Source organism: Chelonia mydas, chromosome 7 (assembly GCF_015237465.2).
Source record: "Chelonia mydas isolate rCheMyd1 chromosome 7, rCheMyd1.pri.v2, whole genome shotgun sequence".
Classification (NCBI taxonomy): Eukaryota; Metazoa; Chordata; order Testudines; family Cheloniidae; genus Chelonia; species Chelonia mydas.
The window spans coordinates 31,846,032-31,871,385 of NC_057853.1; the positions used below are offsets into that span (position 1 = coordinate 31,846,032).

General features: G+C 53.2%; 1 protein-coding gene across 1 annotated transcript in view; it reads left to right on the forward strand.

Annotated features, from left to right (window-relative positions):
- Nucleotides 1-25,066, forward strand: part of CDC42BPG (CDC42 binding protein kinase gamma) — a 61,987-nt gene extending 36,921 nt beyond the window's left edge. Inside the window, exons 13-36 of the mRNA XM_037904007.2 lie at nucleotides 853-963; nucleotides 1,470-1,669; nucleotides 2,885-2,978; nucleotides 4,989-5,113; nucleotides 5,627-5,741; nucleotides 5,988-6,136; nucleotides 6,546-6,634; nucleotides 7,684-7,736; nucleotides 8,273-8,377; nucleotides 8,749-8,817; nucleotides 10,398-10,503; nucleotides 10,854-10,987; nucleotides 11,300-11,439; nucleotides 15,133-15,214; nucleotides 15,837-16,053; nucleotides 16,464-16,526; nucleotides 17,646-18,233; nucleotides 18,699-18,796; nucleotides 19,238-19,322; nucleotides 20,324-20,444; nucleotides 21,248-21,365; nucleotides 21,834-21,948; nucleotides 22,428-22,513; nucleotides 24,138-25,066. Of these exons, the coding sequence (XP_037759935.1) occupies nucleotides 853-963; nucleotides 1,470-1,669; nucleotides 2,885-2,978; nucleotides 4,989-5,113; nucleotides 5,627-5,741; nucleotides 5,988-6,136; nucleotides 6,546-6,634; nucleotides 7,684-7,736; nucleotides 8,273-8,377; nucleotides 8,749-8,817; nucleotides 10,398-10,503; nucleotides 10,854-10,987; nucleotides 11,300-11,439; nucleotides 15,133-15,214; nucleotides 15,837-16,053; nucleotides 16,464-16,526; nucleotides 17,646-18,233; nucleotides 18,699-18,796; nucleotides 19,238-19,322; nucleotides 20,324-20,444; nucleotides 21,248-21,365; nucleotides 21,834-21,948; nucleotides 22,428-22,513; nucleotides 24,138-24,203 (3,129 nt within the window). The 3' untranslated portion in view covers nucleotides 24,204-25,066. The remainder of the gene's footprint in view (nucleotides 1-852; nucleotides 964-1,469; nucleotides 1,670-2,884; nucleotides 2,979-4,988; nucleotides 5,114-5,626; nucleotides 5,742-5,987; nucleotides 6,137-6,545; nucleotides 6,635-7,683; nucleotides 7,737-8,272; nucleotides 8,378-8,748; nucleotides 8,818-10,397; nucleotides 10,504-10,853; nucleotides 10,988-11,299; nucleotides 11,440-15,132; nucleotides 15,215-15,836; nucleotides 16,054-16,463; nucleotides 16,527-17,645; nucleotides 18,234-18,698; nucleotides 18,797-19,237; nucleotides 19,323-20,323; nucleotides 20,445-21,247; nucleotides 21,366-21,833; nucleotides 21,949-22,427; nucleotides 22,514-24,137) is intronic.
- The last annotated feature ends 288 nt before the right edge of the window (nucleotides 25,067-25,354 follow it).

The window sequence follows — 25,354 nt, forward strand, 5'->3', positions numbered from 1 at the left end:
AAGCCAGATAGATCTAGTTATCTGACAATCTGTGACAGCTAAGCATAGTTAAACTGGATGCCTTTAAGAACGGGGCGGGGGGGGGGCAGGGAGCTGCAAGGCAGAGCTGTGCTGGGGTAGGAGGATACTGGGGCTGCTCTGTGCCCGGTTAGGGGTGCACCTGAAAAATAAAAATAATCCCTCCCATCAGAAGGACTTTGCTGCTGAGTGTCCCCCAGTAATCCTGGTTCCCCTGTGCTGTCTTTGAGGCTCTCTGGGTGGTGTGGAAGATGGGGGAGCAGAATCCAGCCCCCTTGTGAGTTGCCTTAGGTCAGGAGGGGCTGGCACCCCTGGGGGTGACCCCAAACAGAGAGGGGGTGTGACAGGGTTAGAATAGGGTCCCTGCTGCCTTTGGGCCTGACTCCTGTGTGCATGCCTGGGGCGGGGGCACAAGCAGGGAGTGTTTGGCCTCCCCTCCTTGTCCTGGGTTGAGCCCCTTCTACTGGGACTCAGTCTCTGGGCCCTGTCCTCCCCTGTCTCTCACCTCATGCTGGGTAGTTAGTCCTGGGTCTGCTGGGCCCTGCAAACCCACATCGCTGGGGGCTGGCAGTGCGGGGGATGACCTGGGAGTGGGCTAGGATCCATACCCCAACCCTCAGCCAGGCCTCTCACACTCTGGGGCCGGTCAGAGCCAGGGGGCCCCAGAGGGGACTGGCCCCATATCTTGTTTCCCAACTCCCTGAACCAGCCATTCCTCCTCCCCTGGGTCTGACTCCCGGGGAAGGGCCCAGGGCCTCCAGCGCCCTCACCTCAGGCCCACTATTCTCCCGGCTGTGGGGGTGCTCGAGGCTGATGGCCCTCCCACCCCCACAGCTGGAGTCTCGGATCAAAGGTCTCTCCAGCGAAGTGTCCAAGCAGCAGAAGCTGAAGGAGAGAAGTGAGCTGCAGGCGAGGAAGATGAAGCAGGAGCTGGAGGGGCTGAAGGTGAGGGGGAAGGGGGCTGGGTACGTGGGGAGTAATGCACCAGTGCCCCTTGCACAGGTAGGCAGTCAGAGAGTGCAGCCTCCAGAGCATTCCCCTCCCCTGCCCAGCAGGGGCCTGGGGGCAGGGGGCAGTGAGCGCACGCAGGCCCCTTGACTGGTCAGTGGGGACCCCTGCGGGGGCAATTGGTGAGCACATGAGAGCCCCTTGCCCGGTCAGTCGGAGTCCCTGTGGGGGTGGTTGGCGGGTGCATGACGGCCTCTTACCCAGTTAGTGGGGCCCCTGGGGGGGCAGTTGGTGGGTGCACGAGGGCTCCTTGGCTGGTCAGTGGGATCACTGGGGGGGGGGGTCATTTGCCCGGTCAATGGGGGTCCCTGTGGGGAGCATTAGGGTCCCTTGCAGGATTAGGCATCAGCACTCCTCTTTGACCAGTTACTGATACTGCATAAGCGCCCCCCATGGTAATGGGGAAGTGGATGCCTGTGGCTGAACTCTCCTGACCCCTGCAGGCGAAGCATGGCACAGCCTCTCTGGACCCTGCCGGCCCCAACCACACCAAGGACCCCACGCTCCCACGAGGGGACCTGCAGCCCAAGGGGGAGCAGAGGAGCCTGCATGAGCCACTGCAGCAGAGAGAGAGCCAGCAGTGGGCTCTGCAGGCTGAGCTTGCCCCGCTGCAGGGAAAACTGGAGAAAGCCAGGAAGGAGAGGTGAGTGGGGAGGGGTGATTTGAACCCAGAGCCCTCTCCTTCGCTCAGCATCCCCACTGGTCAGGGACAGGGAGGGGACTTATTTTTTTTCTGGGGGAAGAGAGGGAGATGGAAGGTGGATTTCTCCTGTGAGAAAATTTCTCTTTTTTTATTTGGAAACATTTTTCCCGGAAAATTTTTTTTGGAGTTTTTCTTCGTTTTCCTATTTCCTTTTTCCTCCCTCTTCTCTTGCCCTCTTTCGTTTCATTTCTCCACTTCTGCCACAGACCTGGACACCCTGTTTTTTCCAATAATGATTTATTTTTGCACCCTAGGAATTTTTTCCCTTTTCCCTGCTCTGTCACATTTCAGAAATTTGGGACATTTCCAATAGTGAGAGTGAGGGGGAAGAACTATTTATTCAGTTCCATTCAGTGGTTAAAAGGAAGGGAAAGGGTAAAATTGTTAACTTGAAGAAAAAATTCCAAAAAAAAAAATCCACATTTTTAAACTCCGATAAATGGCCATTTTTAACAGGGGAGGAGTTGGGAAAGAAATATCCTTCAGGCACAGTTGCTGTTGTGTGGCCAAGTGGTTACAGCCCCAGACTGGGTTCTGTTCTCTGTTCTGCCACTGGGCTGTTGGGTGACCGGGAGCAAGTCAGTGCCTCTCTCTGTGCCTCAGTTTCCCCATCCGTAAAATGGGGATAATGCCGTGGCCCAGATTTTTAAAGCAGTGGCTCTCAACCTTTCCAGACTCCTGTACCCCTTTCAGGAGTCTGATTTGTCTCGCATACCCCCAAATTTCACCTCACTTAAAAACTACTTGCTTACAAAACCAGATGTAAAAATACAGACGTGTCCCAGCACACTGTTACTGAGAAATTGCTCACTCTCTCATTTGTACCATATAATTATACAATAAATCCAGTGGAATATAAACATTGTATTTACCTGGATAGTATATAGAGCAGTATAAACAAGTCATTCTCTGTATGAAATTTTAGTTTGTACTGACTTCGCTAGTGCTTTTTGTGGAGCCTGCTGTAAAACTAGGTAACTCTCTCGATGAGTTGATGTACCCCCTGGAAGACCTCGGCGTGCCGCTGGTTGAGAAGCACTGTTGTAAAGCACCTTGAGAGCTACAGGTGGAAAGCGTTGCATAAAAGCTAGGGATTAATACTGTTATTCCTGTTAGTCGTGGCTCTAATGTTCTTTTCCAACCCCTGGGCTCTAGTTTAAGGGAACACGAGGAGCTGACGGACCAGAACGAACGGGAGAGGACTTGGCTGCAGGAAGAGAACAGTAAATTCGCCCAGGAACAGGAGAGGGTAAGAGGAATATGAATCTCTCCATTTCTCCAAGGTGGGCTTGATTTGGATCTTCCAGAGTTCATGGGGCTCAGCCTCTTGCAATCTGGTTGCTGCTGGGTTGCATGGCTGATGTGCTGCGGGCTGTACTCCCGGCTGCTGTCCCTGGGTAGCTGCAGGGGCTGCATCACTGAAAGCTGCAGTACCGCCTGCTGCCACAGGGGGCATCTCCTGATGGGAGAGTGCTGTGGTCTGCCTGGCTCCAGCCAAAGGGATTGCATGTGGGCTGCAGGTAGCAGAGGGAGGGGTCCTGGAGCAGGGAATGCAGGCTGCAGTGGGGCTATTGGATCTTAGCCCCCAGAGGCAGAGAACAGGGTCTCTGGAGCCCCTGCAGCATGCGGGAGGAGGCACAGAGCCCTGTCCCTAGCTGGTACCTGAGGGCTGGTCTGTCTCATCTCATTGCAACCCCGCAAGCTCTGCCCTGCTCTCAGAGCTGTACATGAGCAGCTGTTTGCAATTGTCCCCCACAACTTGAATTGGCCCTGAAAAGCCCAGGAACGATTCTGCATGGAGCACCCTCTACTGACACTTTAAATAGCTGCTGTATGTATACAGAGCTCTCCCACGTACAGCACACTCTCGAGATGCTCCTTAGCTGGCTGTATACAGATCTCGCCCATGTGTTACAGGCGACCACCAGCTCTGCTGAGTTAAGGTTGAGACACTCTTTCTGTTTAAAGGTCAACTCTATCAGGTGCTGTAAAATTCACATGCTTAATTGGATTGCCTTGAAATTTGGTTTGCCTCATGGGGGAACAGGGTGGGGTTAGTGATCCACATTTGGGGGCATTCAAACAAGAGATTCCTGAGATACAGCCCCCCAACCCTCCAGCATTTCTTAACACTGACACATTTCCACCAACTTTGATTGCGCAGATCTGGGGCTCGAACTGTGGGTCTGATCGTCTCAAACACTTGCCATTTATCCCTGCTAGTGCATGGCATTGGCACCCACTGCTTTTTGGGGGAAGGAATATTGAAAATGTTATTCAGAAAAGAGTTAAGCTGTCTGGCTAGAGGCATCCGCTGAATGCATTGCAACGTACATGTGCAGACAGAGCGGCCAAGAGGATTTTGAGTCATTCAGTATTCACATGACCTGGATGGCCCAAGGGGACATGCTGTGGGCACTGAACCTGAGCGTACACCTAGGCAATGAGCATTTAAAACCTGCTCTGTGGAGAAGTCAGAGAAAGATCTGCCAGCATGTTGATCCAATCCGCCTCCATCCGAGGAAGGGGGAGCGGGCCGCGGTTATTTGGGGGAAATGGAATCTGAGAACAGCAGATAATTCGGAAGATGCATGTAGCTTAATTCTGGATATTAATTCAGAGGTTTGAGTTTTGCTAAATTCGACGTTCTGAAACACCACAAGATCAGCCGTAACTCTGCATTAGCCAAGTTTTTGGTCAGTGAATAGAGCACGCTCGGGACACGAGGCGATAGTTACATGTGGACAGACCTCACTCTCATGGTATCATGAGTTAAAAGAATAGGAGGGATTTGAGGGGACGGGGGAGGTAGAGCTGGCCGAACTTTTTCCATCAAAATTTTTTTTCAGTGAAAAATGCAGATTCGGGCAGATGGAAACATTTTGTAAATTTGGGTCGACTTCAGCAAATTGTTTTTGTTGAAATCGAACAAATCAAAAGCTCCAAAACTTGGAACATGTTGACTTGTTGATGTGAACTGAATTCTCATTTGAAATTACCTTTAATTTTATTTAAAATAACATTTAAAGGGTGGGGCGGACTCGAAAATGACACATTTCAATTGACCTGAAAAAAAACTTTATGGACTTTCTGATTCGTCGAAAATTCCAAAAAACCTTTGTTTTGGGTCGACTTGATACAAATTTTTTCCTGATATTTTGGAACTGCAAGGGAATGAAAGCCCATTCTCCGCCCAGTCTAGCTGCAGGGTCGTTCCTCCCAAGGTCCCTGAGGCATTGTCTTCCTCTCCTGTTTGCAGCTCCTAGGCCAGGTGGATAAGCTAAATACGGCCAACAGGCAGCTGGAGCAGGAGCTGCGCTCACTGGAGGACCGAAGAGAAACAGTCACTAACTGGGAGGCCCAGATCTCTGACATCCTGAAGTGGTATGAGCCCCTCATGCTGAGCCGGATGGTGCAGGGATTAGCGCCCCAAGCAGGGTTCGCTGTAGGGTTGGGTGAGAGTACACAAGAGTTACCCTGCTCTTAGAATGAGACAGCATCCGATCGTACCAGGGAACAAGGGTACAGCCTGGGAGTCAGGACTCTAGGTTCTGTTCCTGGCTCTGGGAGGAGAGTGGGGTCTAGTGGTTACAGCAGGGGGCCGGGATGGGAGTCAGGACTCCTGGGTTCTATCCCAAGCTCTGGGAGAGGAGTGAGGTCTAGTTGTTTGAACAGGAAGGGTTGGGAAACAGAACACAGCTGTGTTGCTGGCTGTGTGACTTGCTCCAGATCACTTACCCCCCTCACCTGGTTGACATGAACATGCTAGGCTGGGGTCTCCTTTCCCTGGGACTGGGGAATAGATTGCAGGGGCAGATGCTGCTGCCTTGGTCCCACTTGGGCTGGTTTAGCTGGCTCCTGGCAGGGCTTTCTCCTGACTCTCTCTCCCTCCCCTAGGGTCAGTGATGAGAAGGAGTCCAGGGGCTATCTCCAGGCTCTGGCCACTCGCATGACCGAGGAGCTGGAATCCCTGAAACACATCAGCACACAAACGTCAGGCGCCCGGACCCCGGTACGAGCTCAGCGGGGTTGCATGTGTCTGGTGGGGCTGGATTGGAGCCAGCACCCCCACCCCTTAGAGGGGAAAGGCCACATATCCCATTCCCCAACCCTCTGAGTCAGCCAGTGCCCTGCCCTGGTGCTGAGATTGGAGCTGGCACCCCCTAGGGGGAAGGCTGGGGGTCCCATTCCCTGTGATCCAGGCAGCCCGGGAGTTTCCCTGCTCCTAGCTCAGCTCTTCCTCTCTCCGAATGTGAAGGACAATCACTGGAAGGCCAGGCGCCTGCAGAAGATGGAGGCCTCGGCCAAGCTGGAGCTGCAGTCAGCGCTGGAAGCTGAGATCCGGGCCAAGCAGGGTGTCCAGGAGGAGCTGACTGAGATGAAGGCTGCACACCTGGCCACCGAGCGGTGAGGCGGGTGGGGAGCTGATACTTGTTAGCTGGGGAAAGGGTGGGAGCCCCATGCCTTGGGACATTTGCCAGACAGCTGGGGGACTGCCAGTGGCTGAAATGGGACTAGAACCCAGGAGTCCTGGTTCCCAGGCCCCCTGCTCTAAGCACCAGATTCCACTCCCTCCTGGAGGTAGGGATAGGACAGAGGAGCCCACAGACCCCTGATACAATGGCTAGACAATGCTGCTGCTTCAACAGTTTTCGCCCCCTGAGATGTTCCTCAGGGTAGAATCTGTTTGGGGAGGGACTGGCGCCTCTGCCATCAGCTGCGTGGGTGCAGCATTGTGCTATCCTTGCCCCGGCCCCGTGGCACCTTTGGAGCAATAAAGACAAGGGCTTCCCTTGTTGTTTGGATATTTGACAAGGAAATTGCAAGAAGCCGAGGTGCAGAACCGGGCCCTGCAGCTGGAGCTGGAGAAGCTGAAGGAGGAGCTGAAGGTCATGTCTGTGCAGGGTAAGGCCCCAGAATGTCCAGCCTGGCTGAGTACACGTGTGGTTACCACTCTAGCCTGGGTTGCCCAAACGAGATCAGGGACACCCCACCATGCCAGGGGCTGCATGCATCCCCCTCCCCCGCCCCCCGTGATTGAGATTGGGGAGCTGTCCTTGGTACTGCTCAGGCCCACCCTTGAATGAGGTTGGAGGCTCGCCCGTTATGCCAGGCACTGCACGGGCCTCCCTGACCAAGACTGGGGAACCCAGTTGTGCCAGGCGCTACACAGACTGTGACCGAGGTCGGGGGCCACTGACGTGCCGGGCACAGAACAGACCCATGGTAAGAGAGTCCCTGTCCCCAAGAGCTCCAGGCCTAAACAAAGGGTGGGCAGGGCAGCGGAGGGGCAGAGAGGAGAAGGGATTCTCCTGAGGTCACTGGCACAGCCAGGAATAGAACCCAGGTGTCCTGCGCCCTCCTCACTAGCTCCTCTCACTGCTCGGCCATGGCTTGACCTTGGGCAAGTCACAGAGTCACTCTGGCCTTAGCTTCCCCACCTGTAAAGTGGGGAGAAGCCATCTTTTGTCTGTCCCGGCTGTCAGCTCTGGGGGACTGAGACTCTCGCTGTGTGTGCAACAACTGGTGGGGGGCATTGTGGTGGCTCAACTGGGAGGGCCTGTGTGGGGCCCCACCCCGATCTCATTTGGAGACTATAGATACTATTGTAATAATTCAGTGCTGGTGGGACACACTTAGAAGTGAAAACTCCTAGTTCCCAGCCCTAACCAGCACGTCATGTTCTCATTGACAAATGCAGTGGTTCTGTGAACTGGCTACTGTGTGTGTGTCTGTGTGTCTATGTGCCATTGCCCTCTGCTGGATGCAACGAGAACTTCTCCACCATGTGTCAAATCACCTGTACTGCTAGCAGGTAATGGGGGATTCTCCTTTAGCGCAAATAGGTATGGTCTGGACTTTTGGGAGGGTGGACCTGGGGTCCACTCTGGACCATAGATGGGTTGCTGCTGAGGTATTACAGTGCTGCATGTGAATTTTTCTCTTTCTTCTAGGCACAAAACAACAGGGGCCACTAATTCCCTTCCTATCATTCTGGAGTGCAGAGGTACGTCTGTCAGGCTGTGGCTGGAGCAGGGCAGGCTGCGAGTCAGGGCCCCTGGGTTCTATCCTGGCTCGGGGAGTCGAGGGAGTTAAGACTCCTGGGGTCTGTCCACAGTTCTGGGCGGGGAATGGGGTTTGTTGGTTAGGTTGAGGGGGAAAGAAGTCAGGACTCCTGGGCTCTGTTCCTGGCTCAGGTCTCTCAAGACACTGACCCAGGGGACTTTGTGCTTTAGCTGCATGCACTGATGGTCCCACCCATCTGGGGGAATTAATAGCCCCTTGATTCATATGGTGCCCTTGAGTGCCACTCTGGGATCAGCACTGACTGAAAGGAAACAGCGCCCCCTACTGAGCCACCACCCCATTCCCTCCAGCACAGCACCCTCTACTGCCATACTGAGGCCAGCACTGGCTCAGAGGGGAGATTGCCCCCTAGTGCCATGCTGGGGCCAGCACTGACTCCAAGGGAGAGCATCCCCTGCCTCATTGCCTTACATGCCGCTGCAGGATTGGGTTTGCATGGTGCTTTTTCTTTGGCAGAAGGATGCGATCAGTTTTGGGAACCCCCCAGACACGCAGGAGAATCGGAGATCAGCTGAGGAGGCCCAGCTGCGCCCAGAAGGGAGGAGAAGCCTCCGAGCCAACGTGAGTAGTAAATGCTGACAGCCTTGCTGTGTGATGCCCCCGTGAGGGGCTCAGATGGAGGATGTAGCTCTTGGCTCCCCAGGGCTCACAATTCTACCACACCCCAGCCCTGGGCAGTCTGTCCCCAGCTCTGGGAGGAGAGCCAGGACTCCTGGGTTCTGTCCTACCTCTGGGAGCGGGAGGGAGTCTGGTGGGTTAGAGCAGGGTGGGGTTCAGAGGCAGGACGCCTGGGTTCTATTCCCAGCTCTTCCCCAGATTTGATTTGGAAAAAGTCACTTACTTGCAGCTCCTTTTGAAATGTTTCCCTCCGAGCTCTCTGTGCTGACTCTGCCCTCTCTCTCCTTGCTGCCCCATTCCTTGCATCCTCACAGCCGGCTCAGTCCAAACCCCCAGCACAGGTAGCTGTTGCTGCAGAAGGAAGCAGCTCAGGTGCACTCAAGGTAACCTGGGGTTTGTGTGTGAGCGTGTGTGTGTTTGCTCTGTTGTGGAGGGGGAGGGCGTGGAATGTGTGTATATGGGAGTATTTTAGTTGTGTGTGTTAGAACAGGGGATTGGGAGTCAGGACTCCTGGGTCCTTGTCCCAGCTCTGGGAGGGGGGTGGGGTCGGGCTGGGAGCCAGGACTAAGTGTTGTGTTTGTGGCATTTCAGCATGTGTTGGTACTGTGTGTGTTTGTTGTCTGCTCATGGGAGAAGATTTTGTGTGTTCAAGTTCTCTCTGTGTTTCAGGTGCATGTTTGCGGTCATGATATGTGATTGTCTGTGCTGCTACGTCAGATCAGAGCCTTCTTCATTTCCACACTTAGCCAGATGATTTCTCAACATGCAGCTGGGGTGACCCAGTGGCTGAGTGGTTCAGGAGCTTGGTTACAGCCTGGGAAGTTGTGGGTTCAAGTCTCGCTCGAGCTCACCCAGACAAGCCACCGCCGGTCCACCCACCTCCAACTGGGAACCTGATTCGTCAGGTTGGGGGAGCCAAGTGTATTTGGATGTGGTGCTAGCCCGTGTGTACTGTTGGCTAGGGGAAACTGACGGTCGTTAACCACATCAGCCTGATGGCTCAGGGCAGACTTTGTCTATGATTGAGTGTATGTGATAGTTGGGGTGTACTGTACACATATCTAGGCATCTTTGTGTCTGCACACGTGGTAGAGAAATCCTCTCTTGCCCTTTTCTAGTGGATTTGTGTAAGTGCACGTGTCATGTGAATCTTTGTTTATATAGGCATGTGGTTGTGTTTTCTCTCTGGCATATGGCATGAGATACATGTGAAAATAGAGCATTTATGTAGAGAGGATTTGTTGTGTGGTGTTTGGGTGTCCATATGTTTGGTGTGGGGTGTGTGTGATGGAGAGGATTTATACCATGGATTGTGTGGGTGTGTTTTTCCTGTGTGTTGTGGTGTGGGTGAGTGTGTATATACTTGCCAAGGTCAGATAAACCCCATCTAGTCAGCTGACCTGTGGGTATTTTTTTGCACACACGTTACTACATTGTGTGTTGCATTCGCTTTGTATGTCTGCCTGTTGCTTGGCAGGGGATGTTTGGGTATGTGTGCACGTGGCATAAATCCCCTGGAATTTCCCTGATATTGTATTTTTTTCTACATGCATTGTGAGGGGGGGGGGTATGTAGGACTATTACAGATGTGTTGTGTACATACGGGGGGTTCTCTGTATATGTATGTTATGAGCATGGAGTTGTATGGTTCAGTGTGTTGTACAGTTGTATGCTGTGAGCATGGGGAAGTGGCATGTGTGCTGTATACTTGTATGCTGTGTGTGCAGATATCTATCTATGGGTGTATTTATGTGCGCCTGGGGCTGTGCTGTGGGTGTGGGGTGAGCTGTGTGGAGATGAATGTGGGTGGTTAGTGTGTGTGTGTAGTGCATTATGTGGGTCTGTGTACACACATCGGACAAATGCCGGTTTATCCCCCTGTATCTTTGGCTTCCCAAAATCCCTCCCCAGCCGCAGATTGAGACCCCTTTTTATTGTTTCCCCCCCCACCCCCGTTTTCCAGCCAAAGTCTCACAGCTTCAAGATGCGGAGCTTCACCGTGCCCACCAAATGCATGCGCTGCACCGCACTCATGGTGGGGCTGCTGCGCCAAGGCTACGCCTGCGAGGGTGAGTGAGGGCCGGGGCTGGCTCTGCCCTGTGCTGGGATCAGATTAGGGCCCCTTTGCAATTGCTTCCCTGAGGTGAATTCCTGAATGGGGCTAAGCACGGGCCTCTGGGCCTAGAACCTGGGTCCCCGCCAGGCTGGGCATTGAGTGCTGGGCCCATGGGGCTGGTACCCACGTCTTCTACCAGGCAGGGCACTGGGGACTGGCACCTGGGTCTCTTGCCAGGCAGGGTTGGATGCTGAGCCCTGGGGGTGGTGCCTGGGTCTCTGGCCTCTCTCCCTGCATCAGATGCCTGTCAGAGTCTGTCTCCTTCCCCTCACTCATGCCCCGCATCCTGGCTTCTCCCTGCAGCTTGTAACTATGTCTGCCATGTGTCCTGCGCTGAGGGCACAGCCATCTGCCCCACACCTCCCGAACAGCTGCGGAAAACCATGGGGGTCAACCCGGTTACTGGGACAGGCACAGCATTTGAGGGATATCTGTCGGTAAGTCCCCCCACCCTCCGCGGGTGCCCTGTGTCAGCCTGGCTTTGGTCTGATGTGGCATGGCAGAGAGGATTCTGCAAGCACCCTTCTCCTGATCTTCTCGGCTGTGGTGAATATGGTTAAAGCAGGGTCACAGAAGTCAGGATTCCTGGGTTCTGTTCCTGGCTCTAGGAAGGAAGTGGGCTCTAGTGGGTTAGCACAAGGGGACTGGGAGCCGGGACTCCTGGGTTCTATCCCCAGCTATGCCACTGATGTGCTGTGTAACTTTGTGGCGAATGGGGCCGTAACCGTCTCCCCTCCCTGTCCACGTAGGTGCCAAAGCCAGCGGGGGTGAAGAAGGGCTGGCAGAGGGCATTCGCCTTAGTCAGCGACTTCAAGCTCTTCCTTTATGATGTGCCAGAAGGCCGGGGCTCCCTGTGCGGCGTTAACGTCATGCAGGTCGTGGATATGAGGTAGGGAGGGGCAGGGAAAGGGGACCCATGAAGTGCCTTATTGGTCAGACCCCTGAGCGTACCTAGCCTTGCATCCATCTCTGTCATTGCAGATCAGCCCCTGGGCCCAGGCAGCCCGGTATCCCCCCTCCTCCCACCCTGGCTCAGACCCCTGGGGCCATCCCGCCCTGTAGTCTTCACCCTGGCTCAGATCTCTGGGCCCAGCCAGCCTGGTATGCCCCCTCCTGTCATCCTGGGTCAGACCCCTGGGCCCATCCCACCTGGTATCCCCGACCCTGCCACCCTGGCTCAGACCCCTGGGGCCATCCCGCCTGGTAGTCTTCACCCCTCCCCCACTACCTCAGACCCCGGGGCCCGTCTAGCCCGGTATCCCTTCCTTCTTTGCCTTCCTGGATCAGACCAGTGGGCCCAACTAGCCTGGTATCCCCCCAGCCTCTGCTGCCCCAGATCAGATCATTGAGCCCACAGGACTGAGTGCAAGGCAAGAGCGCCCCCTGCTGAACCACCCTTCCTGCAGCATAACAACACTGGTGCCCTAATGGGTTTACCACCCCTCCAGATATGGATCACTGCTGGGTGAGTCGTCGAGTTGTCTGTTTTCTCCCCAGACCTTGTGTAGGTTGTGATCCTGGTGTCTGGGAAAGAAAGTTCCGCTCCCTCCAGGTTTCCAATTGTATGAGCTTTATTCACTAAACCAAATAACAAAGCAAAAAGCATGACGTAAATAATCCATATGAATGGCTTGATACCAAATCAACTGATGTATCAGATTGATTAAACCGTATGCATAGAAAATAAAGCCAGAAGAGACCAATGTGATCATCTAGTCTGACCTCCTGTGTCACCCAGGCCATAGGCCGGCCCTGAATTAATTCCTGTTTGAACTAGAGCAGACCTGTTAGAAACACACCCAACCTTCATTTAAACGTTCTCCGGGATGGAGAATCCACCCCATCTGTAGATCAAGTGTCCCAAGAGTTAATTCCCCTCACTGGTAAACATTTGCACCTCATTTCTAGTCTGAATTTATCTCGCTTCAACTTCTAGCCAGTGGCTCTTTTTCCACCTTTGTCTGCTAGACTGAAGAGCCCCATGTTATACACACTGCGATCAACTCATCCCTCAGCCTTCTCTTCGTTAAGCTAAACAGCTTGAGCTCCTGGAGTCTCTCACTGCAAGGCAGGTTTTCCAACCCTTTAATCCTTCTTGTGGCTCTTCTCTGACCCCTCTCCAATTTATCCACATCCTGCTTGAATTGTGGGCCCCAGCCCTGGGCCCAGTACTCTAGCAGTGGTCGCACCAGAGTCAAATACAGATGTAACTGAACCTCCCTATTCCAAGTCAAGATTTCTAGTTGTTTTAGGTGTTTCAAATAAACCAACAATTCTGGAGAGGCACCACCTTGTACGTGGGAAGAGCAGCAGTCTTATTTAGCTCTCAGCCCCTAAGTGACTGGGCTTTACCAGGTCCAGTGCCACTTGACACACGTATATTCTGGTTGAATGGCTGATACTGGGATCAGCCATTCAACCAGATCAGGGTCAGATCAGTTCTGGTTGAAGCTAAAGCTGAGGCTACACTCTGATGCCAATGAAGGCAGTGTGCCCAAATCATGGGGGTAGCAATCTCTTCCCTGGCACGGGTTACACAGAAATGTCAGGCTGGAATGGATCTCGAGAGATCATCAAGCCCAGCCCCCCTGCTCTGAGGCAGGACCAAGTAAACCCAGAGTATCCCCGACGGATGTTGTTCAACCTGTTCTTAAAACCCTCCAGTGATGGGGATTCCGCCATCTCCCCGGTATCCTGTTCCATCCCGCTTAACCATCCCGGAAGTCTTTCCTAATATCTCACCTAAATCTCCCTTGCTGCAAACCAAGACGAATGCTCCTTGTCCCACCCTCAGTGGACACCGAGAACAACTGATCCACCGTCCTTCTTGTAACAACCTTCTCCCTATTGAAGGTTGTTATCAGGTCCCCCCTCAGCCTTCTCTTCCTTAGACTGAACGTGCCCAGTGGGTCAGGCTTTCTAAATCTCGGATCGTTTTTGTTGCTCTCCTCTGGACTCTCTCCAGTTTGTCCACCTCTTTCCTACAGTGCAGGGCCCAGCCTGGACACAACATCCCAGCTGAGGCCTCGCCCTTGCTGAGCAGAGCAGGACAGTGACCTCCTGTGTGTAACTATCATAGGGTGGCTGGTCCCTTTAACGGGTGTTGGCCCTGTTTAGGGCTTCTTTAAGGGGAATGAGTCCCTCTCAGCCAACTTGTGAGCAATTAGCTGCCTAGGTGGCTGGCTGGCAGCTCATTGACTAATGAGCACCTGGCTGTGCTAAAAGGCCAGCAGAGTTCAGTTGGAGGGAGTGCTCTTAGGGGCATGGTGCTGCTAAGGAGAGGCTCCCCCACAGACGCTAGCAGGGGAGGACATCTGCCGGCTCACCTGAAAGCGTCATTTATCTGGATTACAAATTGGATCCGCTTGAAAATTTCCCCATGAAACGTTTGTCCAACCGAAAATGCTGACACCTCCCAGGGTGGGGAGCATGTTGATTTCGACACAGTCTCATTGCAGGGGGTGTGGGAACGTTCCATTTTGACATTTTTGGAATCGAACATTTCAACCTTGAGTTTTGAAATGACTTTTTGTTTAAAAATCACTTTCTAAAAAATATATCCATACAAGAAGTCACAATCCAGTTGAAACATTCTGAGTTCTTTAAACTACATTTTTTGAAGATTATTTATTTTGTTGAAAATTTTATTTTGTAGAAAACCTCATAGTTTGTTGTTTTCCCCCCAGTTTTGCATTGAAAAAAATTTGAAATGATGGGAACAGAAATTCCAGGTCCTGTCCAGCTCTATTATTAATACAGCTCCTCAGCCGTGTAATAGAGGCACATATGATCTTTTAGACAAAGAGGTGGAGTTGTTTTAGGTGTTTGAGAAATTAATTTGTAGGTGCTGTTCTCCGCTTCTGTGGGTTCTAGACCCCACCCCGCCCACACTCCCTATCAGTCACCTGCTCTCTCTTTTTTTGTTCTTGATGTCCCTCTTCTGCCGTTAATGGGGAATAGGAGCAGAGGAAAATACAGAGAGGGTGGGGAGGTCCTAGGCAGAAGGTTTTATAATCAACAGAGCATGCTTCCTTCCTCAACATTCTTCCACTTTCCACAAATAGCAGCAGTACCCAGTGGCAAAGCGTGTGCCTCGTTCACACTGAGGATAAAAGCCTACTAGTGCTACCAGTTACTTTAATTTGGCGGAGAAAGGCAAAAGAACCACCAATGGCTGAAAGTTAAAGACAAATGAATTAGAAATAAGTTACTATTTTTTTCACAGTGTGGGTGACTAACCTTTGGAACAAACTCCTAAGGGAGATGGTGGATTCTCCCCCTCTGAATGTCTTCAGATCAAGCCTGGCTGCCTTCGTGGAAGAGATCCACAAGCGACTGGGCTCCATAGAGGGGTAACTGGGTGACATTCTCTGGCTTGTGCTGTACAGGAGGTCAGACGAGATGATTGAATGCTCCCTTCTGGCTTTAAAATCTGTGACTGTAGTGAGCAAATCTACATCCCTCTCCTTTCCCAGGCTTACAGTTATTCTGTGGGGCACAGTAGCTGACACTGGGGTGTTGTAAGGTGCAGCTGGGGAGGCTGTGTTGGTTGGTTCTGATGCCTCTCATCTTCTATTTAAAGGGACGAACAGTTCTCAGTGACTTCGGTTCTGGCCTCAGACGTCATCCACGCCAGCCACAAGGATGTGCCCTGCATATTCCGGGTAAGTCCTGGGTGTCGGGACATTTACAATATTGGGTGTGCCTCAGGGCCAGAGCAGCAGCCGTAATCGCGTCACTCCAGCCCGGATCACATGACTAAGTCTGGCAAGTTCCATCTCAGCCATCTTGTGTGTCAGATATTTATTGCAATGGGCAAGTGCTACTCGGTTACATCACTGGTGCAGAGCTGGCATTATTGCATTTACACCAAGAGTAACTGACATCAGACTCCGGCCCTGACGTCACTGCAGTCAGGGCTTGATCCTGGACTGACTCGGGGGAGCTGAGATCCGAATCCGGCCCTGGCCCCATTGTAGTCAGGGCTTGATCCCAGATTGCCCCGGGGGATCTGAGATCCGAATCCGGTTCTGGCCCCATTGTAGTCAGGGCTTGATCCCGGATTGACCTGGGGGGAGCTGAGATCCAAATCCAGCCCTGGCCCCATTTTAGTCAGGGCTTGATCCTGGATTGACCCGGGGGAGCTGAGATCCAAATCTGGCCCTGAACCCACTGCAGTCGGGGGGGTGACTCCAAATTGACCTCGTGTGAGCTGAGCTCCGAATCCAGCACTAAACATCTGCATCTTTCTGAATAACGCTAAACTGCCCTCCCTGCTCCCCATAGATTACATCCTCCCAGTTGGCCACGCCCCCCAGCACCAGCTCCCTGCTGCTCCTTGCTGACAGTGAGGCCGAGATGAAGCAGTGGGTGCAGGTGCTGGTGGAGCTGCACCGGATCCTGCAAGAGAACCGGCACCACGACCGCTCCGTCTATATCCTCAAGGAAGCCTATGACAACGGCCTGCCGCTCATACCGCAGGCCCTCTCCGCCGCTATCATTGGTGAGCTGGCATGGGAGGCAAGGACAGACCACCCAGGGAGGAGAGTGGAGTCTGCTGGGTGAGGGGAGGGGTCGGGAGCCAGGACTCCTGGGTTCTATCCCAGGTCTGGGAGGGGAAGTGGGGTCTAGTAGGTTAGAGCAGGCGGTGACGGGGGGTCAGGACTCATAGATTCTATTTCCTGATATGTCACTGATTTCTATAACTTCGGCAAGTCCCTGCACCTGCCTTTGCTTCAGTTTCCCCCTTTGTAAAATGGGGAATAATAAAATCCCCCAGCTTCCCAGGGGTGTCGTGGAGCGGCATCTGAGAGCAATCAGGGCCCATAGGGAGGAGCCAGCCAGTCTGTGCAGCCTAACCTATTCCACATCCAGGCTGCCTCACTCTGACACTTGCCACTGTCCTGCTTGCAGACCGGGAGCGGATCGCGCTGGGAACCGAAGAGGGGCTGTTTGTGATTCACCTGCACACCAACGGTAAGAGCTGTCACGGGATGAGTTTGCAGGCATATGGGGAGGGGGGTTGGAATGACACACACTTGCAGCTGGGCTGGTCCATGGACCAGCACGGAGAAGAGTTGGGTGGCCTAACTTGGCACCAGTTAAGACTCTAGATCAGATTCTGATCTCGGTTACACCTTGGTGTAAATCTGGAGCTGCCCCAGAGAAATCCTTGAGGCAGACTGGATTTTAGTTAAACTACTTGTTACATATAAATGGCTAATAAATCTGGTGTAGCTGCACTTAGGTCAATGGACTTAGGAGCACATTTTATTGTTGGTTACAAACTGGAGTAAGTCAGGAGTAAGTCCATTAAGTCATTCTGATCTGTTATGAACAGGAGGGTACATCTTGGGTATGAGACAGATTCTGTTAAATCTGGTGTAAATCTGGAGTAACTTCGTTAAATGAATTGAGTTTAGGGACCATGTTCTGATTTCAGTGACCTACGGTTTAAGTCTGGAGCAGTTCATTTTGAGATAATTAAAACAGAGCTGGTCTCTGTTACACATTGGTATAAATCAGGAGTGACTCCATTGACTTCACTGGGCTCAGAACTGCATTCTGGCCACGGTTACACGCTGTCTGAAGTAGCTGCAGTCAAGTTGTTGAGCCATATTCCAGCCTTGGTCACAAACCTGGTGTAAATCTGGAGTAGCTCCACTGAAATCACTGGGGCGTATTCCGATTTCAGTAACACACTGGAGTAAAGCTGGAGTAATTCATTCTAGGTAATTAAGCCAGATGCTGGTCTGACCTTAAATGCTGGTGTAAATCAAGATTAATTCCACAGAAGTCAGTCATACGCTGACTTCATTTGGGGCCATCGGGTCACACCCTGACATTATACATAAATCCAATACAAGTCCACCTAGCCAAGTTCTGGTCTCTGTTACAAACTCTTCTGAGCCAGAGTCTGATATCAGTTACAAACCAGTGTGACTCCTTGAGCTACTCTGGATTTAATCAGGGGTTGCTCCAGGTGAGTATCTAAGTATTTCCCTTCCCAGTGCAGTCTCCATAGCACTCTGGCAATGCAGCCCCCCTGTGACTGTACATCTCTGACTCTCATCCTTTGTCTGTCTCGGTTTGCAGAGGTGCTCCAGCTGGGCGACTGCCGGCGGGTCCAGCTGCTCCTGATCTCCCCCAAGGCCCAGGTGCTCTCGGTCCTGTGCGGCAAGAACCACAGCGTGCGCCTCTTCTCCTGGGTCGAGCTGGAGACGCCAGAGTCCCCGGGGACCAAGATCGCCGAGACCAAGAACTGCCAGACCATGGTGTCGGGGCTGATCTGCCGGGGAACCACCTCTGTGCTGTGTGTGGCCTCCAAGCGCCAGGTGCTGTGCTACCAGCTCACCCCCTCCCGGCCCCACTCCCGGCGCATCAAGGAGATCCAGGCCCAGGGCTACGTGCAGTGCTTGGACATCATGGGCGACCGGCTCTGCATAGGCTACCCCTCGGGCTTCTCCATCTACCCCCTGCTGAACGAGGCGGCGCCCGTCCACCTGCCCCACCCCGAGGACCCCCGTGGAGTGGCCGTGGCCCAGATGGAGGCCCTGCGGGCCGTGGAGGTCAGCCTCAGTGAGCTGATCCTGTGCTTCAGTGGGCTGGGGCTCTACGTGGATGGGCAGGGCCGGAGGACACGGCAGCAGGAGCTGATGTGGCCGGCGACCCCCCTGAGCTGCTGTGAGTGGCGGGTCTGTGGGGTCAAGGGAGGTTGGGGGCAGGCAAGGGCAGATGGGGGCGGTTCCTGCTCTCAGAGATGCTGCATGCATGGAGCAGAGGAGAGCTCTGTTCTCTCCAGCAGGGGGCAGCAAATGCCCCATCACCAGAACCGGCTGCGCCAGATCACACCCAAGGCCATCTAGCCTGGTAGCTTCCCCCTCCACTCGCCTGCCATCCTGGATCACACCTGTGGGACCCTCTAGACTAGAATCGCCACAGACCCATTGGATCACACCCGTATCTAGCCCAGTATCACCGCACCACGACCTCTCTGCTGCCCCGAATCAGACCTACGTTCTAGCTCAGTATCCTGTCTTTGACAGGCCAACACCAGCTGCCCTCTAGTGGGCACCCAAGGGAACCAACAGCTGTACTGGCTGGGATTTGCACACGGGTTTAAAATGCCCTTGGTCTCTCAACTCCTAGGCTACAGTGCCCCCTACCTGAGTGTGTTCAGTGAGAACGCCCTGGATGTGTTTGATGTGCGGAAGGCTGAATGGATACAGACAGTCCCTCTGAAGAAGGTGAGGCTTTGGTGGGGAAACAAGCCCCGGGACCCAGGATTTAGCCAAGTCTGGGGGTGAATGTGGGGCGGGTAGGCCAATAAAGCGCAGCAAAGCTTTTATTGGTTTGTTATTATTTTAATGGTCCATTTAATGGGGCTGGGAGCCAGGACTCCTGGGTTCCATTCACAGCTCTGGGAGAGGAGCAGCTTCTAATGGTTAGAGCAGCGAGGGCCTGGCAGTCAGGGCTCCTGGTTTATATTTCCAGTGATGAGAGAGGAATGGGGTCTAGTGATTGGAAAAGGGTTGTGCTGGGAGCCTGGACACCTGGGTTCTCTTTTCGGCTCCGCCACCATCTCACTGTTTGAGATCTCACAGCGTAGGGGGTTGCGATGACCTGCCCCTGCAGCAGCTCCTTGGGAACAGCAGCCTTCTGGGAATGACTCTTATTCTCTTACTCAGGTGCGGTCCCTGAACTGCGAGGGCTCCCTCTGCACCTACGGCAGTGAGAAGGTGCGCCTGACCTATCTCAGGAACAAGTCTGCAGGTAACCATCCACCCCCTCCTACTCCAGGCCGCACAGTCAGAACACTGGCAGGGGGGCTCAGCCCTGATCTCATTTACACTGACCGCAGTGTGGACTAGAGCCATTGAAGTCAATGGAGTTACCTGGATTGATACCAGCGTGCCAGCTACAGGCACTGGCTGCTGTCAGAGATGTGGGCTCATGGGTCAGTTCTGGTTCTGGCAGTGCACCTGGACTAATAATCTTACTGCCAGCTCGAACTCCATACAGCAAATACTAGTAACATTATGGTAGCAGTATTACGGCAGCTCCTAGAGGCCCCATTAGGGTCCTGTGTACATTATTAAAAGTATTACAGTAGCACCTAGAGCAGTGGTCGCCAAACTTCTTAAGTTGTGCTACCCCTTACCCCAAATATAATCTCTCCCGCCTTCCCAGGAACCGCAGTCAGGGACTGAGGCAAGAACGGGAGCTGGGGGCAGAGTGGGGCTGGGTGGCGCTCCCTCATCGCACTGGCCCGGGCCCGCTGCACACCCTCCCAAATGTTCCTCTGCGCTCTTCTGGCGGGGTGCGCCCCACAGTTTGGGGACCACTGATCTAGAGGCACCAAGGAGAGATCAGGGTCCCCATTATGTGCTCTCCATTATTAGCAGCTTTATGGTAGAGCCTAGTGGTCCAAGCTGAGATTGGGGTCCCATTGCTAATATTACAATAGTGTCTCATGGCACTGACCAAGATTAGGGAGTGACCAAGATTGTGCCAAGCGCTGCACAGTGAGAGACAGTCCCTGTCCGGAAGGGCTCACAGTCTGAATGGACATAGCTGGGACGGGAAACAGAGGCGCACAGGGTGGAAGGGGTTTGCCCCAGGTCAATGGCAGAGTCGGGAATAGAACCCAGGACTCCTGACTCCCGCTCCAGTGCCCCAAGCCACTAGCCCAGGAGACACAGGCACCTAGTGGCTGAATGGTGTAACTGCAAGTAGACCCATCTTCGCAACCTCATTCCGCCCCTCTGCTCCAGACCAGGATGAATTCAGTGTTCCTGAGACCACAGACAACACCCGGCGGCAGCTGGTGAGGACCAAGAACAAGCGGAAATTCTCTTTCCGTATATCAGCAGAGGAGCGGCAGCAGCAGAGGAGGTGAGGCCAGGGGTGGGGGGAGGTGTGTGTGTCCTGCACTACCCTCCTGTCCTCACCCGGAAGCCTGGAGGGCAACAGAGACTTGTCATTCCGTCCTAACTAGCATGGTGTACATCCTCTCTGTATTCATGGGAATACTGTAAGGATCTCCCCCAGCCCAGGTGAGGGTCCCATTGTGGTGTTAGTACTATTACAGTAGTGCCTCCAGGCCTACCTACCTGGCACAATGCAGACAGTCCCTGCCCTGAAGGGCTCACAGGCTGAGCAGACAAGTAGATAGCTCTCACCATGTTACAGGGTGGGGGAAACTGAGGCACAGGAAGGGAAAAGTGACTTGGGCAAGGTCACACAGGAAGTCTGTGGCAGAGCCAGGAACTGAAGTGAGGTCCTCTGAACCCATGGCCGGCACCTTAAGTCCAGTGGCAGAGCTAATGGGGGGCGGGGGGAGTGACTGCCATCAGGTGTATGTGTGGTGCCTTTCCGAGCACCTTACGCAGGTGACAAACGGAGACGTACAACGTGAATGTTCACACGGCTGAAGAGCCTGCCCCACACTTGCCCTGCAGTGGTGGCTCCTGTCCAGCCAGGCTGGGCCCAGCTCCTCACGCTGGGTGCTGCGATCTGGGGCACTGGGTCATGCATCTGTGTGTGTTCCCCCACTGTGTCTGTCTGTCTAAGCATGCTCCCCTCTCCCCCCCCCCCCCCGTGTCTGTCTGTCTAAGCATGCCCCCCTGCTGGTGTTGCAGAGCCCACGGTCAGGGCACGCTCCAGCTATTCACTGGTCCTCTCTGTTCCCCCTGCAGGGAGATGATGCGAGACCCCAGTGTGAGGTCAAAACTCATTTCCGGCCCAACCAACTTCAACCACCTGGTGCACGTGGGGCCGGGTGACGGGCAGCACCGGCTGCAGGACCTGCCAACAGTGAGCACAGGGGGCGACCTGACCAGTGAGATGCTGCCCAGGGCAGGGGGGCGGGGGGGGGCTGCAACCAGTGCTAGGTTTGCAGAGAGGGCAGGATCTTCTGCCAGGGTGGTGTTTACCAAAATCTAGCCCTCGTGATCGCGAGAGACCCTACAATAACAAGCCAGCCTGGGTGAGCTGGAGCAACCCTACAATAACAAACTTGCCCCTGCAGTGAGCCTTTGGTGACCCTACAGTGACAGACTGTCTCTGGTGGGCCTTTGGCGACACGATGTAACAAGCCACCCTTGGCTTGGCAGTGTCACCCTTTGAAGGGATATAAGCAAACAGTGAGAGTGGGGAGGGGTTACCTGGTGAGCACCCCCTGCCTGTGCTCTCCTGCTGATGTCCCCACGCTGAGCTGGGATCCCCCCGCCTCTGTGCTTCCCCTTTCCGGGCTGCCAGCCCTACGCTGATTGTGTCTCGCAGGCCCAGGAAGAGAAAAGACAAGAGTCACAGGCCAAGCTACGTCGGCGCAGCTTCCCCAAGACCCGGCCCCCATCGTCCTCGGGCAGCGACACCGCCCTGGGGGACTCTGCATCTGGTAAAGGAATCCCACGACTGGAGGGGGAGTGAATCAGGGAGGGAGACACCCCTCAGGTCCTGTCTGGCCAGAGTGGAATTACTCCCCCAGGGGACAGCCAGTCCTGTGAGATTAGCTGTGCTTCTCTGTTCTCACCCCTGGGGATCGCTGCCTCCCCATGCACCCCAAATCCCTGAGGCCACATGAAAGGACCCAGAATTCCAATGGGACCCTGAGCCCGTTAGAACAGGACAAGGATTCCTAGTGGTTAGGGTGGGAGACATGGGAACTAGGACTCCTGGGTTCTATTCCCAGCTCTGGGAGGGGAGTAGGGTCTAGTGGTTCTAGCAGGGTAGGGGGCTGGGAGTCAGGACTCCTCCGTTCTATCCCTGGCTGTGCTCAAGATTTAGGACCCAAGTTGGTGGTGGTCCCAGATTCCCTGTGCAGTAGCTGGGAAGGTTTGCACCAGCCAGTGACTGCAGCTCTCTGTCCCCTTGCAGCAAAGCGTAAATCGGGCAGCTCCATCTCTGATGACTCCTTCACCTCCCCACAGGGCCTGTTCACAGGCACTGACATGCTGACAGAGGTAAGAGACCCCAAGCAGCCAGACCTGGCCGAGGAGGGACAGGCCTCCCTTGCCAAAACCCTCAGCGTCACCCCACTGAGAGGTGAGGGGCTGCAGCACCCTAATACTTCAAGCTATTTTTCAAGAGACAGCCTGGTTTGGTGGTGATGGTCCTGGGCTGCGCGTCAGGACTCCTAGGTCTGCCCCTGACCTGCTGTTTGGGCAAGTTCCTTCCTTTCTCGGTGCCTCGGTTCCCCTCACCCTTTGTCACCTCAGACTGTGCAGCACGGTGGGGCCCCAATCTCATTGTGAGCCTCTAGGCGCTACTGCTGTAGCACTGGTCCACTGAGCAGGACCAAGTAAACGCAGAGCATCCCTGACAGGTGTTTGTCCAACCCATTCTCAAAAACACCAGCTGAGGCCTGACCAGTGCTGAGTAAAGCGAGAGAGTTATTTCCTATGTCTTACATACGGCACTCCCATTTATACACCCCAGAATATTAGCCTTTTTCACAGTTGAATCACATTCAAGTTGCGATCCATGCTCACCCACGATCCTTTCCAGCAGCTCGACTGTCTAGCCAGTCATTCCCCATTTTATAGTTCTGAGTTTGATTTTTCTTCCTGAGTGTAATACTTTACACTTTTGTCTTATTTTCATCTTGTTGATTTTAGCCCAGTTCTGCAATTTATCAAGGTTGTTTTGAATTCTAATCCTGTCCTCCAAAGTGCTCGCACCTCCCACAGCTTGGTGTCATAAGCAAACTCTCTATTCCATTATCCAAGTCATTAATGAAAATAATGAATAGTACCATGCCCAAGCCAGGCAGACCCGCGCGGGACCCTGCTAAATGCATCCCCCCAGTTTAACAGTGAACTGTAGCTAACTACTCTTTGAGTTCAGGTTTTCATCCAGTATTACAGTAATTCCATCTAGACTCCATTTCCTTAGTTTGCTTTTGAGAACGTCATATGGGACTGGGTCAAAAATCAAGATAAATCCCATCTTCTGCTTCCCCCTAGCCGCTAGGTCAGTCACCTTGTCAGGGAAGGAAATTGGTTTGGTTTGGCATGATTTGTTCTTGACTAATCCTCTAGGTGCTTACAAATTGATTGTTTACTAATTTGTTCCAATATCTTTCCAGGTATCAAAATTAGCCCGACTGGTCTGTAACTCCCTGTGTCCTCTTTTTCAAAATAGGGACTTTGTTTGCCCTTCTCCAGTTCTCTGTGAGCTCACCCATCCTCCATGAAGTCTCAAAGATAATTGCTAACGGTTCGAAGATTGCTTTCGCTTAGTTCCTTAAGCATCCAAGGGTGAATTTCATCAGGCCCTGCTGACTTGAATAAATCGAACTTAGCTAAATATTCTTTAACCTGTTCTTTCCCTATTTTGGCCTGTGTTCCTTTCCCCTTGCTGTTAATAGTAATTGTGTTGAGTATCTGGTCACCAGGAACATTTTTAATGATGAAGCAAACAATAACTAACTATCTTGGGGCCCTGATTTTGTTTAATGTACAGTAACCTCTGGGTGTTACTGTAACCCACATGGTAATAATCACAGGCTGCCCTGCCGTGCCGGCTCCTTGCTTTTGGCGGTCCCCCTCCACCCTACCCTTTTAACTCTTCTCTCATTCCTTGCAGATCTCAGATCAGACCCGCAACCTCCACCTCTCCTTCAGCTCCAGCCACGGGAGCTCCAGTTCTTAAGGTGGCAGGACCGATGCCACAAACCAGACCCTCTTGCACATGATAATCTGTGTATTTTAGCCGGAGATGCCACCACAAGGCGCTGTAATGTTGCTGCTGTCGCTGCTGTCAGTAGAACATTCCCTTCGCTGAGGTTGTGCTCTGCAACCGGGGAATTTGTCCATCCTGTTTTGAAATACATAAAATGTTGGTACCAAAATATCTCCACCTATCTCCCTGCATCACCCAGACACACCACTTACTGTCTCTGAGACACCCCTGTAGAGAGAGGAAGCTGCAATCCGCTAAGGGTTAAAAGTGACGATAGATCCCCCTCACACGTGCACGCTTTTGCAAGGGAGAATAGCGCCTCCTTGCTTGCATTCCGTTCTTTGCCTCTGGATAGCCCAGTGGGATGATGCCCCAAGTGGTGAAAAGCGTGAAAGGGAGCAGGTGAAAGTGCCCCCTAACTTACCTGGGGAGTCGGAGCTGCACCGCCTGAAGAGCACACCCTGCTGGCCATGGGTAGTACTATCGCAGTACCTGGAACCACTAGAGCAGAAAGCATCAAAGATCATGGTGGGGGTGTTGCTTCTCCCAGAAATCCCCAAATCCTAGCAGCCATCTGAATCAGGGACGGATGCTGCTTTTTTTAAACTGCTGTTTAACACAAAGGAGTCCAGCTTGGGCCAGACTCTGATCTCAATTATCATCTGTATCGATCCATTGGAGTAAATCTGGTTTCACAGGGCTCTATCTGGATCGTCTTGTGCCATTGTATATCCAGGGTTCTTTTTGAACTACTCAGGGATTGGGTTGCTTTGCTGAATCATCACGACATTGTTTAATCCTGCTTGTATTTCCTTAAACCTATCATAGTTCTGCAAGAACCAAAAGATGCTGAAACCAAAGATTATCGATTTCCATGCAAAGGAGGGAGAGAGAATCCTTCCAGGAATTCAAATTCTGGGGGACACTTATTTAAAAGTACAGGGTGGGTCAAAGACCGGATTTATTTAGGAAGCAAATGTGTAAATACTTGGACAACTGCACCATTAAATGCTGTGCAAAGGTTTGTAGTCTGCTCTGTTCTGTACAGCAAGGGAGGATGTGCTGAAAGAGGGACAGAGGCAACTGATACTCTTTGATATAAGGATCATGGCTTGTGGGTG